Raw genomic sequence first — 19,050 nt, forward strand, 5'->3', positions numbered from 1 at the left:
ACCAAAAAAAGAAGCTTTTTAAAATAAAAACAAACTGGAAGAAAGCAATAATGTTCCAAATGAAAGGCACTGGGCAAATTATATATAACAAATAACAGATTTAGATAGATTATTAGGTGTCCATCGGTTTCTCTCAAAAGGATAAAATGCTTGAGAAAGATCTTGAGACTACCATACCTGCCCTCTAAACTTTTAGCTTCTACATAGTATCAAATGTTTCAATTGGTATAAACGATAAATGCTTTTAGATAAAATAAAAATCCATCTACAAAGCAAACTAGCAAAATCTGAAGTGACTATTCCTATAAGGCTCTCTTCATCAGAGGTAATATCTTTTAGTACATATCCAGGATAGACTAAATTGAAACAGAATATTTCTGATACAGTAGCAATCTTTTCATATACTTTTACTATTATAAAATTCCAAAAATACATAAATATTTCTTGTACCATGTGTTATGCACAAGTATGGGGCAGACTAATGAAGTCATGGCTACCATTTTAACAGTTAAATATGGCACCTTGAGTTCTGCCATCTATACAGTGTATGGTGAGGGCTCCAGAGAGATGGCAAAGCACTGCTACATTGACAACTTTGTGATGGAATGTCTTCAAATTAGAGGAGAGGGGGATATGGGTAGGAGAGGTAGGTAGGGTAGGAGAATTTTAAGAGTGTATATTTTAAGATAGCTACTATACCTTGTCTATCCTTTATCCTGATCTTGAACAACTGCATGTTCATGCAAAATAAAATTTCTACTTTATAGGAAGAGGAGCAGTCTGGTAGGAAAAGCATATTCTGTTAGGGGAGGATGTGAAGACATCTCTCTCATAAGTGGCATTTTACTTGGTAAGTCTTTTGGCTACATCACTATATGCTATTTCAACCTCCTTATCACTGGGACAGGTATTGGTGAACTCATCTCTACTATAAGCTTTAGTTAAGTACTGCCAGATGCCAGTCATTCCTTCTGGGATCTCAAAATTGCGATACTTTTTGGCCACCACTTTGACAATGTGCAGTTTGGGCAGCAGGTTGCAGTCAGCTAATGTCATTTCATTGCCATCCAGAAATTTATGTGTAGAAAATTTAATATCCTCCATACTATTCTCATCAGTTTCATCAGGGAGGGGAGAATTCAAATATTCATGCAGTTTCTGCAGGGTTTTCAAGAGACCCCTCTCCAGTGCTTCAATAGCCTCTGGCCTTGAATTCTTGATGTATGCAGAGAATTTGGCAAAGATGTCCATTCCAGCAGTATTTGATTCTGGGTGTTTTGGCAAAAGCTTTAAGTACTTGAGAGGGCATGACTTCAAGAAATTCCTCAAGCTTATTTACATCCGTTTTGACTTCGTTGTTGAAAGTTATAAATGGTGGGTGGGTCCCGGGAGCCAACTTCTGCACTGACCTGCACTGTATTTACTTGATACTAAATACTATTCCTTTGAGCCAAAGAATCATGAAGAGCCTCTGGGAAAGGGGGTAGTTTCCTATGCTTTCACCATCACTGCCAGCCTTGAGGTTGCTCGATGATGGGCTCCATGTAGGCTTTTTGTCCTCCTTCAGCACATTCAGTGGCATGGAAAATGCTGTGCTCGGCTGGGCTCCGCGGGGGGCGGTGGCTGCTGCTTCGGGGCTGCTCTGGCTCCGGCCCCGCAGCACCGCCCCATGCGCCCTGCCCTGAGAGGCTGCAGCCCATTGTGGTTTTAATTTGCACTTCCTTGGTAGGCAATAAGGTTGAACACCTTTTTTGTATACTTACTGACCGTTTGGATATTCTTATTTGTGGAATACCTGTTCAAACTCATTACTTGTTTTTCTAATGGTCATCTTTTTGATTTGTAGAAATTTTTAAAATAAATTGTGAATTTGAGCCCCCTTTTTTAGTTATATGTGTGGCAAATATCTTTTCCCAGTCTCTTCCTTGCTTTTTAACTCTAATGGCTCTTTCAGTGAATTAATGTTCTATTTCTTTTAATGCAAGTCCATTTGTAAATCTTTTCCTTAGGGCTAGTGGTCCTTGTATTTTGCTTAAATAAATCTTCCCCCACCCCGAGGTTACAGATATTCTGTTATTTTTTAGCAACTTTTATTATTTTGTCTTTAGATCTACAATTCCCATGGAATTGGTGTGAAGTAGAAATCAAGTTTCATTTTTGTTCCGTATTGATATTCAGTTGAACCAGAACCATTTATTGACAGGAATATCCTTTCTCCATTGCTCTTCAATGCCACCTTTGTCATAAACCACAAGTATTCATGCATATGAGTCTCCATGTCTGGACTCTTTATTCTGTTTCCTTTGTCTGTCCTATGCCAATACCTTACTGTCTTAATTGTTGTAACTGTATAATAAGTCTTGATATCTGGTAGGATAAGTCCTCCTACTTTGTTCTTGATTTCCTTGCCTATACTTGGCCCTTTGCATTTCTATGTAACTTTTACGATTCCCTTGACATTATCTCCATGCTCTCTCCCCAAAAATACGTTAGAATTTTGATTAGGAATCCTTTTAGGAGAATAGACATCTTTGCTATATTGAATCTTCCAATCCCTGAAAGTGGTATGTCTATTTATCTGCATCTTCTTTAATTCCTTTCAATAATGTTGGGGTTTTTTGGGATGTTGTTATAAATGGTATTATTTTAAAAAAATTATTTCCTAATTACTTATTACTGGTATTAGAAATACAGTTGTTTTTAATACATCGACAAGAGTAAATTTTTTAATTTTAAAAATCTAATATGCAAACCATTGTGGAATATTGTGTAAACTGAGAAAAATAAAGTTGGAGTAAATCAAAGGTTTTAACATTAGCACATTCAGAAGGAAACCAGGAAGGCCTGTTCCTAAATAATGTGAATTGCTGTGTTGGTTGCTTAAGGGCTTGCTTTCTCCCTTGGCTAATTTGATTGGAACTTAGAATGTCAGGATGCATTTGTTTTTCCTTCAGAAATTCTGAGCCCTCTTCCAGACAACCCACATTTGGGAGCACTCAGGCAAACGTGGAGCCAGGAGAGAGTCACTCGGGGATTTCACTCAGTCCTGCCACCCTGGCTGGTCTTAGACTGACAGGCTTCCCTCCTGTCCTGAAGCTCACCGAGGATGAAGTAGTAAACCCACCTACTATCAGGCAGTGCATACTGATGTGATGAGGACAGTACCTATTTCCTTAAACTCATCCCTGTTTTGTTTTTCCAGGTCTATAAAGGAGAATTTCAACTACCTGACTTTCTTAAAGAAAAACCCCAGGTAAGGTGTCTACTTCCCCCTCTTGATGTATAATAATTGGGCCCTTGCATCAAAGTAATCTTTTTCAAGAGAAAATGATACATGCTAGTGATAGAAAGATTGGCCTCTGGTAATTGTTGGTTTTAACAGTAATTCAAAATTACTCTCAAAAGTAATTTTAGAGAGCTCAGTATTTTTTTAAAACTTGGGAAACACTTTATTGATAATAAAAATCCAATTCCTTGCATTCACTCACAAGCCACATATTGTTCCACATATGTAGGGCCTGCCTTGGTGGATCTGCTCCAATCTTCTGATATCTAACTTGAAATTCAAATGTACAGGCACCCTCTTTGTTCTTCTTACATATAATATACATCCATGGCCTTTTAACTTTCTCTTTGTAGCCATTTGGAGCCTAGAAGACTTGTGAAAACATTTATGTTCATGGCTGTTGGCCCTTAACTGGAAAGTTCCCTAAGTTGGTGAAAGGATTCTAGGAGTTTGAAGCTTGTAACTTTTACTTTTTAAAAAATTAATTAGAATTGGGGTAGCTGGTGGTGGACACCTGAAACTATTAAACTACAACCCAGAACCCATGAATCTCGAAGACAGTTGTATAAAAATGTAGCTTATGAGGGGTGACAGTGGGATTGGGAATGCCATAAGGACCAAACTCCACTTTGTCTAGTTTATGGATGGATGTGTAGAAAAGTAGGGGAAGCAAACAAACAGACAAAGGTACCCAGTGTTCTTTTTTACTTCAATTGCTCTTTTTCACTCTAATTATTATTCTTGTTATTTTTGTGTGTGTGCTAATGAAGGTGTCAGGGATTGATTTAGGTGATGAATGTACAACTATGTAATGGTACTGTAAACAATCGAAAGTACAATTTGTTTTGTATGACTGCGTGGTATGTGAATATATCTCAATAAAATGATGATTAAAAAAAAAATTAATTAAAACAGATTCACAGTTACCCATCATGTAACCATCTCATTTCCTTGCATCCAATATGGTTTACTGAGGTGAAGAGAAACAGGTAGTGCCTAGTGTAGTAGCTCAGAGAGTGTCATGCATGAGCGTCATCTGTTATTCCCATTTCACAGTAGGGAAAAAATGGGAACCGTTGTTCACTGTGCAGCAAAGATCTCCTTTTTAACACAGTGATAACACATGTGGCCTACAGGCCACTACTATCAGTAATCAGCTTGTTAGTAGGAAATGAAGGCTCAGCACTGAATTCAGTTTCTGAAACTATTCCAGATATGGGTTGGTGAGGGAACGATACACTTCACAAACTGGGGGAAGTAATGTTGCCTGAAGCGAGCCTGGAGTAAATGGGCTGTCCTTTTTAAGAGAATGTGTCTCACACCAGGGTTGAGGGTTGTCTTCCCTGAATCTGGTGTATTTTGTCTGTCTGATAATAGCCATCAATAATTGGTATTATTATTAAGAATTTCAAACTACTTTCAAGGCATATTCTTATATATTTAATTTTAATACATCCATTCTTTTGTTTATTCAACAAATGTTTACTGAGTACCTACATGGGTGAGGAATTTGAAACAAGTCCTCAGGAGTCAAAGAAAAAAAAGTTCTTTGGACTCAGGGAATCCTGATCTATCTGAAACACTCTCATCAACTGTTGCAGATAAGGGGATGCAGGGCCCTGGGCCCAAGCTGGGGCCTGATACCCTAGAAACATGAGTGGATTCATGAACATGGTATCACTCACAGGCTGTGGAAATTGGAGCCAGAGGATAATCCAAGAGTCAGGGTGTTAAAGAAATGTCACATCAAAAGGCTGGTTTGCATAATGAATCTGAAGGCGTTAAAGGAATTTGAGACTAAAACTAAGGGGAAGACCCTACCTCATAGCATACACAAATCATTTCCAGGTGGAGTATAGACCTAAATGTGAAAGGCAAAACAAAGTTTTTAGAAGATAAAACATATTTATGACCTTAAGATGGAAAGATTTCTTAAATAAGTCATAAAAATCATTAACCATTAAAGACTTGATATGTTGGGCTACATTAAAACTGAGAAGTTTTACTTATTAACAAACATCATAAAGAGAGTGCAAAAGTAAGCCTTAAGTGGGAGAGACTCATCTCTCATATATAGAATGTCATGGCCCATGGGGGCTTTTGCAGCCAAAGGACTAAAGAAAACAGAAGGCATGTTCTGAGACATGAGCTTTTATTCAGGGTTTACTTACGAAGGAAATGGGAGTCGGTCACATTGCCCTGGATTCAGGAACTTCTCTGAATGGCAGCAGGTTCAGAGCTCAATGTGAAGCTATTCTGCAAAAGTAGGGGGTGCCAGGGAGTAAAGCGTTGGGACAAAGACATTCTAACGGGTATGAGAGCATAAGCAGGAAAGTTGGGGGTGTGGGTGGGGTCTTGTGAACTTAAAGAAGGATCGATTGCAGTCAACAGGGAAGAGGGGAGGATTATAGGTTATCTTGTAGATGATAGTATTTTAGGGAGTTTCAGGGAGGGAGGTAACTTCAGGAGGGAGGTAAGCTATAGATTACATTTAGCGCTAGAGGCCTGATCCTCCAAGGAGAGGAAGTCAAATCTTAACTCACCTAGGTCACTGCAAGCTGTTCTGTGCCCAGTCTTCCAAGGCACTTGGGGAAGGCCCTGGGCCCAGGGCTTCCATACAGAATCCCTACGAATCAGTAGGAAAAAGGAAACTTAAAAGTGCCTTACTCTGGTTAGTTTCATTTAATGCACCACACATACACACACACAAACACACACACTTAGAAAAGGACCTATTATAAATGACTGCTGAACAAAAAAACTGAAGCCCACAAAACTTAAATGAATTGTCATCACACAGCTTATTATTGGTAGAGTAGAGAAAAAAGCCCAAGGTTCCTGACACACAGTTCAACATTTTCCCCCCTCTTCCAGGACCTCCCACCCGGCCTTCAGGGTCTCTGCTTTATTTGCCATTTCTGGATCCATGCTCTCAACTCTGTTCCCTTTAAAACTTGTTACCAGGGAATTAAAAACAACCTCTAGATTTTTTGTGAATTTAGGTGGTTATGTTATCTAACCCAAAGGGAAGCCCCTTTTAAACTGTCTAAACACTGAATCCATTCTTTTCCCTGTTAAAGAAATTTGGAGGATCAGAGAATGGGGATGGGGGAGTGACTATTCTGCTCACTTGTAAGGAAGTCCTTTTACGGCGACTTCTTCCATACAGCCATCAGATGGTACAGATGTGATTAAAAATTTCTGAAGGTTCCCCTTGGCCTTTAGGACAAAATTCAGACACCTTAGTCTTCATGATGAGCCGCAGCCTTCTTGAATCAGTCTCCTTTCCCATTCTCTTTTGTTCTCTAGCCATATACAACTTACCTCCTCAACTCCCCAAAGTTTCCTTTACATCTCACTTTCAAATGAAAAATAGCAAGTATAAACAGTGTTTTAAATATATTTGGATTATATTAACTATGTTTACAAAAACAAGGCAACATCTCAGGAAGTCAGTCTAGTTGGAAAAGCCTGATGCTATTACTAATAAGAGAAGTTCAAAATCATAGAACATTTAGGCAAAATTATAGAATCTTTTATACCTTAAAATGTAACACCTTCTAAGCATTGGTTCTCCAGAATCTGGTTCAGAGAATGACAGAGCTGTGAATGACTTATTTTTCTACTTTTCTGTATTTTTCAAATTTTCTCCATTAGCTCCTTTTTTAATAATTAAAAAAATAAGTGTTAAAGAAGTGGGTTCTATTTTTATAATTAAAAATAAAAAGGATTCTTTTAGGTAAAACATATGCCTTCATTAACAAAACCTTTCTTCCCAGGTGTTTTGGAAGCAAAATCTCAACCGTGGTTGAAGAGTTGCAATTTACAAAGTACTGTTACAGTGAAAGCCTGGTTCAGCAAACCAATAACCTTCCCTCTTGGAGCCCTTTGGTGAAAAAGCAGGTTGATGATAAAAGATGGGTGTATTTTATGGGTAGCAGACTGAGTACATTAGAAAGTCTGTGAACAGAGCCTGTAAGCTCTACCTGATGTTTCAGCATAGCAGTCATTTCTTGTACCAGCCACCTTCAAGGACTTTAAAACATCTTTTGCTTCATTCAACAGACTGAACAAGTGGAGTAGCAGATCCAGGAACATTCTTCATATGTGAGGTGAGGTTTGGGGGGCATTGCTGTGCCTTCAGGGTTCCCTGCTTGGGCTGTTCTAGGAGGCGGTGTAACCAGGAATGGAGAGCACAGCTCTTGGCACCATCTGCCTAGGTTGAAGTCCTGTTTCTGTTGCTGACCAGCTATGTGGCACTGAGCGAACTACTTTAGCTTTCTGTGTCATCTGTATTATGGTGATGATATCAGTAAGAGAGTGTAGTAAGAACTAACCGTGATAGTGTCTGCAAACAGCCTGGCACATAGTAAGCACTCAAGATTATGTTAGTTGTTATTTTCATTATGGGGAGGGGTTAAAAATTATAATTTTGTTTCTCCAAAATACTTTAAAAATAGGTAAACTACCCCCCAAACACATACACAAGGATTCATTTATTGTTGTCTCCACAGCAGCATTTCATCCTTGTTTGTTGAGATCTGTAGGTGCCCACATGCAACGAGAGAAGGGCTCAGGAGGAGCTGGAAGACAGCAATGCATCCGCACTTGGCTCAGATACTAGTCTTTCTTCTGGTCTTTTGGGTCCCTTTGGCATTTGAATGGCAGTTGGTGTGTTCTCTAAAGGTTCCTTTAGAAATCACAGTACCAACTTTTTCAGATGAAGTATCAACATGATCTTGAGCCCCTGATATTTGATGCACGCATGTGCACATGCATACACACACCCACACACATACACACACACTTCCCAGTGCCCCTAAAGTAGCTTCAGTTGCAGGTGACAGTTGCATCTATTTGGAAAAGGGAAGTAGCAGCCCTTGTTTTTGCTGCCATCTGCTTGTTTTGCTCATAGAATCTACTCACAAGCATCTAAAAGGGAAGATGTGCCTGTGGGGTGGACCTTCTGAGGCATCTTTTCTTACAGTGTTCGATCTTCCTGTGTCTACTTGTGTCTGGGACTCATAACAGTGAAGGAGGTGGTGATGGTGCAAGGGAGAACCGACTGCAGCTTCACACCTGTAACCACATTCTGCTTGTTTGCCCTAGGAAAGACTGCTGCCTTTTTAACGGACAGGAAATTTCTAGGAGTGGCTGTACCCTGCTGGGATGCGTGGAGTGTGTGTACCATGGCCTGCATTTCCTGCTCACTTGCCGTCCCCTCCAACTGCAAGGGTAGGGGGTTGGTGCACATGTGGGCCTTCAAGTGCTCTGATCCTAAGTACATGCACAGTTCTATGGAGAAGGAGCCTAGAGGGGCATGTGCTTTCTGTTAAAACTGCTCTTGGCCTCATCTTTTCTTACCAAAGTCCGAACTTTGTTTTCAAGGGGAGGGTGTAAAAATGAGATTCTGTAAGCAACATTGAGCAGTTTCATTTTAGAATAGGTTGTACATGTTCTAATGTTTTGTAGAACACTGTGCCTGCCTGTTTAAATGTATTGATGTGGATAATGTTAAATATTTTGATTATTTAAATAATTCATTGTGTTGTTTATGAGAAATTGGGGAATTACCCCAGACATTTACAATTTAATGACTTTTGTATTTTATTTTTCAAAATAAAAGCTTTAAATGTGAAGCATTTTAGTAGTTCACATGTTTTTGTTCATGTGGCTTCAGAGAAGCAGTAAGACTTTATCAGATATTGATCTGAGAAGCCAAAATTTCTTCACTTTACTGTATTGTAGATATTCCTCTCTATACATCATGATTTTTTAATGAAGTTTCACTGTAATTTATTTCAGAGGGACCTGCTGCCATCCATTTGTCTCAGAATCCTGTTCTACTTCCTGCTTACATTCCACATTTAAGGACAGATAAGTTACTGTTTCCAGCTGTTTTCTAAAATACAGAGTAATCAGATAATAATCCTAATTACCATTTTTTTGAGTGTGTTTTACATGCCAGACACTGAACATGGTATTTTACATATGCTATTTCTCTCTGCCCCAAAATTTGTACCTCCTCCTCCAGTCTTATCCATCTCAATAATTACAATATTTTCTACCCAATCACTCAAGTCAAAAACTTAGGAGTCATGCTTGATTTCCTCCTTTTTCTCCTTCTTCCCACCCACATACAAGCATCTTTGAGGTTCTACCCTCAGAATATTTCTTGCATCCATCCACTTCCCTTCCACTCCATTGTCCCCACCCTAACCTGAGACATCACCTTCTCTCACCTCTACTTTTGAGATAGCCTCCTAAACAAGATCACGTGCCTCCTTCTGCTCTACTCAAATCTGTTCAGGCCACAGCAGAATAGTTTTAAAATACACTAGACATAACCCTCTCCCATTTAAAATTTTTCAGTGGCTTACCACCTCATTTAGAACAAACTCCAGACTCCTCCCATGACCTAAGCACTACCTTCCTCTCCATCTCATCGCGGGCCGCTCTTCTCCATCCCAAGGCTGTGCTCTGAAGTTCTTTGCAGTTCCTGAACACACCAAGCCTTTTCCTGCCTTGGGCCCTCTGCACGTGTTACACCTTTCCCTGGAATGTTCTTCCCTTAGCTCTTGCATGGTAGCAAAGTGTTTGGTACGTTCTAGGAATCCAGTAAAATTAAAATACTTGCTGAATGGATTAATCCTCCCAGGAACCTTCGGACATACTATTTAACAGATGAGAAAACCGAGGCTCAGACAGGTCAAGTCACTTAACCATCACCCCCAACCTCCTCCTTGCCCCCACCCCAGCTAGTGCCACACTGGTGACCTGATATCCTTCTTTCCACTCCACTCCCTTAGCCTTGTCCCCTTCAATTTAAAATGAATGTTGCTGCCAGATCAATGCTATGTGTTCAGCATTAAGCTTTAAGTCACTCTTTTGCTCAAAAACCTTCTTTGATTCTCAAATGTCTGATATCATGTCTAAACTTTCTGCCTCCATAATGTGGCCTAACTCATATACGATTCACTACCTCCAGGTCCCCTTTCAGTCCCTTCAGTTTCTGCTTCTTCCATAGGCCCATATACCCAATCCTTCTCCCCTCTACTTGGGAAATCCCATCCTCTTTAAGGTCTTAGCTATCTTAAATTCTTTTTTTCATGAAGTCTCATTACACAACTGTTCCAGCCTCCAAATAGCAATAAAATCAGCTTCAGTGTAACATAGTGTTTTTATTTTTCTTTGATTATTTCCTGTGTCAATCTTATGTAATCAACTTTGTGGGAAGGAGCCCCATACTCTTTAGGGCCTTTCAGAAAGGGAGGGCAGGATATCCTTAAACTCAAGCCCATTCAGATTCCAATCTTGCACCTAAGGGAACATAAAAATTTTTATTCCCCACACCTGCCCAAACCTAGAGACTCCACTGTAATGATGGGAGTGTAATGGAATAGGAAAAAGACAGAGAACTACTGCACAAAATGGCTGATTTTAAGGACAGAGATCCAGTCCCAACTGGCCTGAAGGAGTGATGCACTGGTATCTCCGTCCGTATTGACAGTCCCACTTTCACAAAGTCTTATTTCTTTCTGGGGGGAGCACATTTCTTTTAAGCCCTGTGAAGAAAAGCTTTCCCATTCCATATGGTATCTCAGATTATCTTCAGCATTTTATAAAGTTAACTGTTTATATATGTGAAATACTGTGATTTGATTGACTCAAATGGAACTCCTATTGAACAAGTGAAAGATGACTAGAGTAAAATTTGAGAGTAGGTAACTGGGTAAGGAACCTAACTGTGGCCCATAAAAACAACAACAACAACAACAACAACAAACTTCCTGGGCCCAACGCAGCCACAATCACAGCCAACAAATGGATCTGGGGAGCCAGGGAGAGAATGGCATCACTGGTTCTGGAGGACCTTGGAGAGAGTGTCACCCACAAAGAATCATAGAATTTCAAAGTGACAAAAAAATCTTAGTGATCAATTAGTCAAATAATCACTCCAGTAATATTTATCAAGAGCTTCTCATGGTCCAGGCCCCACACACACCTAGTAAGTGACGGAGGCAGGGTGCAAACCCAGGCAGTCTGGCTCCAGAGCATGCACGTTTAACCACTGCTCTACTCTACCTCTCAGTAGACATCTTTATACAAGAAAAGAAACTCACTCTTGGTGTTGGGTGACCACTAAGTACCACCTGTACGTAGCAGTTTGCTAGGTGTCATTGCTAGAAGTGTAAGCAGATCACTGCCCTTAGGAACCTCTGGTCTTGTGAAAATCAAGAAAAATGCATGTAAAACAGTTACTTAAAGCTCTGTCTAACACAACTGTGGTATTGCCTTTCAAACAAGGTCCTGGTAGGTGATGGATAAGTAGTGGTCAAGGCAGGACTCCATGAAGTATTGCCCTCAAATCTATATTTCTAGGGGACTATGAATCCTGGGCTGTCTTAGCTTTTCTCTGGCAAGGTCAGTATTTTCAGGATTCAGTTGCCTTCCCTGCTAGTTTGTCACTATCCAACATGGTCTTCTACCGAGATTTTATGTCCTGCATAAAGCAGAGTGCTCCTTTAATTATTCTGCTTTGGATAAAAGAGGTCATTTTTGTTTCTTTTGGGTTTAAATCCAAACAAAGCATTTCATTATTATAGTACTGGTTATGTGCATGTGTTTACTCTTGTGAAACAAAAAAGTGACTCTCATTTTCCCTTTGGAGTTTGTTGAAGTACTTTATTATTACTGTTAAATACATTTTTTTTTGCGTGTGAAATTTAACATATATACAGAACAGTGATAACTTTCAAAGTACAATTTAACAAGTGGCTATAGAGCAAATTTCAAAGGGTATTATGTTTCACCATTTCTATTACTTCCTTCTAGCATTTCTAATGCCCTAGAGTCAGTATTTGTAATCTGTTGTTAAATCCTATCTTGTATATTGCTACCCCTTCCTTTCATTTAATCACTTTCTCGATCTTCAGAAATATCTAGGCAGTGACCATCCTAACTTGTTGATATTGAAAGAGGTTGTCAACGCTGTAGGGAAGGCAGCTGTAACAGATTGTTCATCTTAAAGAAGCTATGGCTCACTGTGGTCCTTTGGGATATCTAGCTGGAGCTTGCATAAGAGTAACCTCCATGATTGCCTCTTGACTCTATTTGAAATCTCTTAGCCACTGTAACCTTATTTTGTTATCTTTCTTTTCCCCCTTTTGGTCAAGAAGGCATTTTCAATCCCTGGATGCCAGGGCCAGCCTCATTCCAGGGAGTCATGTTCCACGTCACAAGGGAGATTCACTCCCCTGGAAGTCATGTCCCACGCAGGGGAGAGGTTAAGAATTTATTTGCCAGATTGGGTTTAGAAAGAGAAAGGCCACATCTAAGTAACAAAAGAGGTTCTCTGGAGGTGCCTCTTAGGCATAATAATAGGAAAGCTTAGCCTCCCTTTTACCTCTACTTATCCATCAGCTACCAGGACCTTGTTTGAAACGCAATACCATAGTTGTGTTAGACAGAGCTTAAAATAACTGTGATAGAGCTTAAAATAACTGTTTTACATGCATTTTTCTTGATTTTCACCAAGACCAGAAGTTCCTAAGGGCAGTGAACTTCTAGCAATGACACCTAGCAAACCTAGCTACGTACAGGTGGTACTTAGATAGTGGTCACCCGACACTAACAGTGAGTTTCTTTTCTTGTATAAAGATGTTTATTGAGAGGTACAGTTATTAGGTAGGGGGGTTCCTAATTTCACACAGCATATATTCTGTCCAAGGTAAACAATCACTGTTTCACATTACCTTCACTTAGTTGTACAGTCATCATCACTCCCAATTTTAAACAATTATCGTAACACCAAACATCCCAGAGCTCTTAGTAGCCCCTAATTATGCATTCCTAGTATTAGTGTAGTACTGGTAAGGTATTCCGATTAAAGACAGTCTATAACAAGTAATGGGTAGTTTTTCCATATACCACTCTGTTGTTAACTCTTTGTACCAGTGTCATACTTTAGAAGTCTATTATGCAAACACTTATTTATATTTATAGTGCTAATCTGTGGGATACATACCTTTAAACAACCACTTTCAGTCATCTTTGCCTTTAATGTGGTGAAGTGCTTTATTATTGAAGACCCAGAATCGGATGATTTTCACAGTGAAACAACACTTTTGTTTGTGGTGTACTGAATAAAAATGGCCTTATGGTCTTACCCTGAGGAAAAAAAGGCCAAAGTGCCCTCTGGTGGCCAAACATGGGATAACTGCTGAACCTATGAACAAGTTTTAAAGCTGAAAGAAGGAAATATAGCATGAATGTGTTCAGAGCTTTCTCTACAAAGATGTCCATTGCAATGTAGTTTAAAAACCAAAAAATGGTAAACAACTTACAAATAGAGGAAATTGGTTAAATGAATTTAGGTACATCCACACTCCTCAGCCATTAAATATGATTTTGTAGACAAATATTTAATAGCATGGGAAGATGTACATGTTATATTAAATGAAAATTGGAGGGCACAAAGCTGTTTAGTATGATCCCATTCTTATTATTTAACTGATATATAGAAAAATAAATAGAATAGCTAGATCAATAGAAAACTGAAAGGACATGTGCCAAAATGTTAACAAATATCTATTAGTGGTGGGTTGTAGAGATTTTTATTTTCTTCTTTCTGATTAACTCTATTTTCTTAATATACCATGATCAACATGAATTACTTTTGTAAATAAGTAAAAAACTTACTTTTTTTAAAGAAAGAAATCATGAGATTAAACCCCCAATCTTACAATTAAAAAAAACTGAGATCTAGAGTAGTGCTGTGATTTACCCAAGGCTACACATCTAATTAGACTTAACATTGACTTTTGAGTCATTTATTTTCTGATGTCTCATTATTTTGCCGATTTTTTTTTTCACAAAAAATTAGTCATGTTAATCTCAAGACTTGGCCATTAATTGTTCATGACAAATGAATCAGTGAAACTTGAATCAGAAATGAAGCAGGTTGTGATTATACTCTTCTAACTATGAGTTTAGGGTATGAGCTACTAGGACATTTAGATGGCACACATTTGAAAAGATCACAGTGCAGTTAGGATTGCTTTCTTTGTCCTATGGGGTTGGCAAACCACAGCCAGCCAGTCAAATCTGACCACACCTAGTTATCTATGAATAGGCTGCTTTCCAACAACAATGGTGGAGTTGAGTAGTTGCAACAGAAACCATATGGCTTTCTAAACTGAGAATATTTACTGTCAGGCCCTTTACAGAAAAAGTTTGCAGACCCCTGCTGTCATAGATTATTTTAATCCTATATTGCCTTAGGATATGCCTTAATGTTTCTAGCCACTAAAGAGGCCCTCAGCTGGCAGTTCCAAATAAATGTCAAAACTCCAGAGCTAGGGAGACCTGAGATAGAAGCTAGCAAAGGGAAAATGATAACCTAATATGTACAGACATGATAATGAGGGTGAACTTAAAGGGATGGGAATAGACAGGGGTGATGATGGTTCATTAATGGGATTATAAGTATCAGTGCCACATTGAAGGCAAACGTGATCGAAAGTGATTGTTTAAAGGGATGCAACCCACAGAATTGCCCTACAAATACAAATGTTTGCATGATATGCTTCTAAGGTATGACACTGATACAAAGAGTTAAGAAAGTGGTATATGGAAAAACTACCCGTTGCATATTATAGACTATATTTAATAGGAATATCTTACCACCACTACACTAATACTAGGGATGAATAATTAACAGCTGATAAGAGCTCTAGAATGTCTTGTGCTATGATAATGGTTTAAAGTTGAGAGTGATGATGATTGTACACCTAAGTGAAGATAATGTGAGACACTGATTGTTTACCTTGGACAGAATATATGCTATGTGAAATTAGGAACCCCCTACCTATTAAGTCGAGCCCCTCCATCTTGAGGCTTGCTCTTGTGAAACTTAGGGCTGTAAATGGGAGGCTGAGCCTTCCTATAATTACGCCTAAGAGACACCTCCAGAGAACCTCTTTTATTACATAGATGTGGCCTTTCTCTCTCTAAGCCCAATTTGGCAAATAAATTCTTAATTTCCCCCCATGTGGGACATGACTCTCAGGGGAGTGAATCTCCCTGGCGACGTGGGACATGACTCCCAGGAATGAGCCTGGCCCTGCAAATGAGGGTTTGAAAATGCGTTCTTGACCAAAAGGGGGAAAAGAAAGGTAACAAAATAAGGTTACAGTGGCTAAGAGATTTCACATAGAGTTGAGAGACTATCCTAGAGGTTACTGTTATGCTGTTATGCAAGCTCCAGCTAGATATCCCAAATGGCCACAGTATGCCAAGCCCCAACCAACAGTAGTCCTGAAATATCTAGGTCCTTATCTGACACCCCTTTTCAATATGAACAGGTTAGGATGGTCACTGCCTAGATACCCCTGAAGATCAAGAAAGTGATTAAACAAGAAGGAAGGGTAGCAACAGACAAGATAGGATTTAACAAAGGATTACAAATACTGAATCTTCTCTCTCTTTGTATATATATACACACACACACACACACATATACATATATATATATTTAGATGCCAGGGTATTAGGATAGCTAGAAGGAAATAACTGAAATGGTGGAACTGTAACCCACAACATTCTTTGAAATTTGCTCTATAGCTACTAGTTAAATTGTACTTTGAAAGTTGTCACCTTTTTGTATATATATCTTATATTTCACAGTAAGGAACGAACTGAAACTGTGGAACTGTAACCCATAACATCCTTTGAAATTTACTCTATAGCTACTTGTTAAATTGTACTTTGAAAGTTATCACTGTTCTGTATATATGTTAAATTTCACAATAAAAAATGTATTTAAAAAAAAAAAACACTCCAGAGCTAGGAAGTCCCCAAAAGGAAAGTTGTTTTTCCTGGTACTCGTTTACTGCCTTTGAAAGAAGGAGGCCCTTCCCAGCTTAAAGCCAATGTAGTTTCTAAGTGGGTAGGGATGTCTGGGAGGAGAAGAGCTGTGGAATGGTGGAGAGGCCCCAAAATATGGGAACATTAGGAAACAGTTCATTTTATCAGGAATTTATGCAGAGGATTATATTTCCAGCTAAATTCTTTTTCCACCTGATGAAATCATATTTAGTTAATAGACACTTAAGCCATGAAATGCTTGAGCCTAAACTGACAGACCAGTGGAAATGTCACACAAACCACTTATTGGGGAGGGAGTTGGGGAAGTGGCACCAGTATACTTACCACCCCTCCCCTCCCCCACCAGTGAGACAGCCATAATAATTTCAGAGACGACTGGAACAAGAGCTCACTTAGAGACATAAGGGATGAGAAAATAAAGTGCAGTATTAAGTGGGACAACTATAGACCCTCAAAACAAATTCATAAATCACTTCTTGTTTTCATGGAATTCTAGATGTGAGTTATTTTTGTGTCCATATTTTATATTTATGTATTCCTTATTTTATTATAATTCAATAATAAATGAAGACATGAAACAGTATTCATTGAAAACCTACATGTAAAGTGGGGCTAAGCTTGGGATGAGAGCACTAAGAGGCCCATGTCATCTTGACCGTGAAGATACCTGTGGTGACCAGTATGTTACCCTAACCAGAGAGCCTTCCCTTATGTTCTGCTCTGGATAAGACCCCCAGAACCTCTCATGACTTGAGGGAAGCCACTTCCCACCAACCCAGGGTAATGGCATCCTGGGATTTCTCATGTCTATGATATTAATAGCAGCAATTCATATCCCTATATATCTACCAATCAAATAAGTGAGCAAATGAGAAGAGAGGTAATTATTTGAATTTGATCATAGCAGAAATAGGTTTACACTGAAATGTACTCCTTTCATGTATTCTTTTGTTGAGTTCCTATTACGTGCCAGTCATTGTACTAGACCTTGGAGGTATGACAGAGATGAATTAAACAGCAAAATGGGATGGCCCCTGTCGCCTGCCTTTTGACACCCAGGAAGCTAGAGACCAGCGCTGAGAACTCTGCTATACATACTCACAGGAAAAAGGAAAAGTTTCAGCACTTCCATGTCCAAGCTTGTCAGCAGAAAGAGCAGCACGTGGCCTCCGACAGTGATCACTTTTGCTCTCCAAATCAATTGCAGTGATCTGCTTAAACAAAGTTAAGCCACCTATGGAACCCAGGATACAGAGGATGCTGATAGGCGGGGCTGAGCTGGATTGAGAGAATGTGGGCCCTTAGCCAAGCCTTTGTGCCTTGGGAAGCTGCTGAAAACCTCCTCCTTGAAGCTGGGTCAGCAAGGGAAGGCCAATCCTGTGACACTGTCCTCTCAATCTTGATATTTCTTCCTTTGTCCCTTGTGGATGAGGGACAAGGAATTGAAAGAATTGGGAGAAATAAAGAAGGATGAAAACATTTAGTGGGAAGATGTTGAGTTAGATTTTGGACATGTTAAGTTTGAGGTGCCCTGGGGACATTAGTTAGGATGTCAAGTAGGGAGTTGTATGTAAGATAAGAATCTGAAGATTTGAATTTGGGAATCTTTAATATAGAGATGGTGGTTGAAACCGTAGGAGTGGATGGAATCACTCTGAAAGGATGTGTAGAATTGGAAATGAAGAGAGCCAAGTACTAATTCTGGGATCCAGCCCATGGTGGTGGTTCTCATGCAGAGGTGGAGCAGAGAGGCTGATGGGTTGATCCAGGGTTACAGGTTTGCAGGGCAGTCCAGTGTGGAGAAGGCAGAGGAAACAAACATTGAAGGTGGCCCCTAGAGAGACATTTAAACAGACACATCGTAGGGTCTTTGTAGGATGGGGAGAAAATAAAGCAAGTGATTAGATATCTGAGAGAAAAGGGTGGAAGAGCAAGGGAGTATCAGTTTTGTTTTGTTTTGTTTTGTTTTTCTCGTACAGTTCTGTGGGTTTTTGTTTTTTTTTTAATTTTTTATTGTGGTAACATATTCACAACATAAAATTTCCCATTTTTAAAAGCCACTTTGAATATACAATTCACTGTATTGTATATTCTGAATATACAATACACTGAATTGTATATTCAGAATGTAATTAGTTACATTCACAATGTTGTGCTACCATCACTACTATCCATTACCAGAACTTTCTATCATCCCAAACAGAAACTCTGTACTTATTACTTCAGTCTGTGGTGGTTTGAAACTGTTACGTACCTCAGAAAAACATGTTCTTAAATCTAATCCATTCCTGTGGGTGTAAGCCCATTTGATGAGGCTATTTCAGTTAAGGTGTGGCCCACTTCATTCAGGATGGGTCTTAATCCAATTACTGGAGTCCTGTATTAAATGGAATGAATGGAAAGGAGTGGGGAGGAAGAGAGGGAGGGAGGGGGATAAAGAGAAGGAGGGAGGGAAAGAGAGTAAGAAAGTCACGGAAGCAAGAAGCTGAAAGCAATGAAACCTGGAAGAGAAGGGAGAGACCAGCAGATACTGACATGTGCCTTACCATGTGGCAGAGGAGCCAAGGACTGCCGACAGCTGGTCTTCGGGAAGAAGGTACCACTTTGATGATGGCTTGATTTGGATAGTTTCCTGGATATAACTGTAAGCAAATAAATTCCCATTGTTTAAAGCCAACGCATATCATGGTATCTGCTTTGAGTAACCTAGGAAACTAAAACACAGTCTTAAGGAGGTAGATAAGCAGGAGAACTGGAAATTGGGAAAGAGATGGAAGGGTGGAGTCTAGTGATCAAAGATTGAAATATTGGAGTTAAAACTTGGGAGGTAAAAGGGTTCTGGGTGCTAGCAAAACTCCTTGACAGAGTGATTACAC

At 39.4% G+C, this 19,050-nt stretch overlaps 1 protein-coding gene and 1 pseudogene across 2 annotated transcripts in view; one reads left to right on the forward strand and one right to left on the reverse strand.

Moving 5' to 3' along the window:
• TPST1 (tyrosylprotein sulfotransferase 1) overlaps window positions 1-8,921 on the forward strand; it is a 162,623-nt gene extending 153,702 nt beyond the window's left edge. Inside the window, exons 4-6 of one of the 2 annotated variants that reach the window (XM_037814972.1) lie at window positions 3,203-3,253; window positions 7,352-7,398; window positions 8,396-8,921. In XM_037814972.1, the coding sequence (XP_037670900.1) occupies window positions 3,203-3,253; window positions 7,352-7,369 (69 nt within the window). In that variant the 3' untranslated portion in view covers window positions 7,370-7,398; window positions 8,396-8,921. The other variant, XM_037814971.1, reaches the window with a different exon arrangement.
• LOC119517909 lies at window positions 844-1,579 on the reverse strand (annotated as a pseudogene).
• Window positions 8,922-19,050: the final 10,129 nt, after the last annotated feature.

Source organism: Choloepus didactylus, chromosome 21 (assembly GCF_015220235.1).
Source record: "Choloepus didactylus isolate mChoDid1 chromosome 21, mChoDid1.pri, whole genome shotgun sequence".
NCBI classification, from domain to species: domain Eukaryota; kingdom Metazoa; phylum Chordata; class Mammalia; order Pilosa; family Megalonychidae; genus Choloepus; species Choloepus didactylus.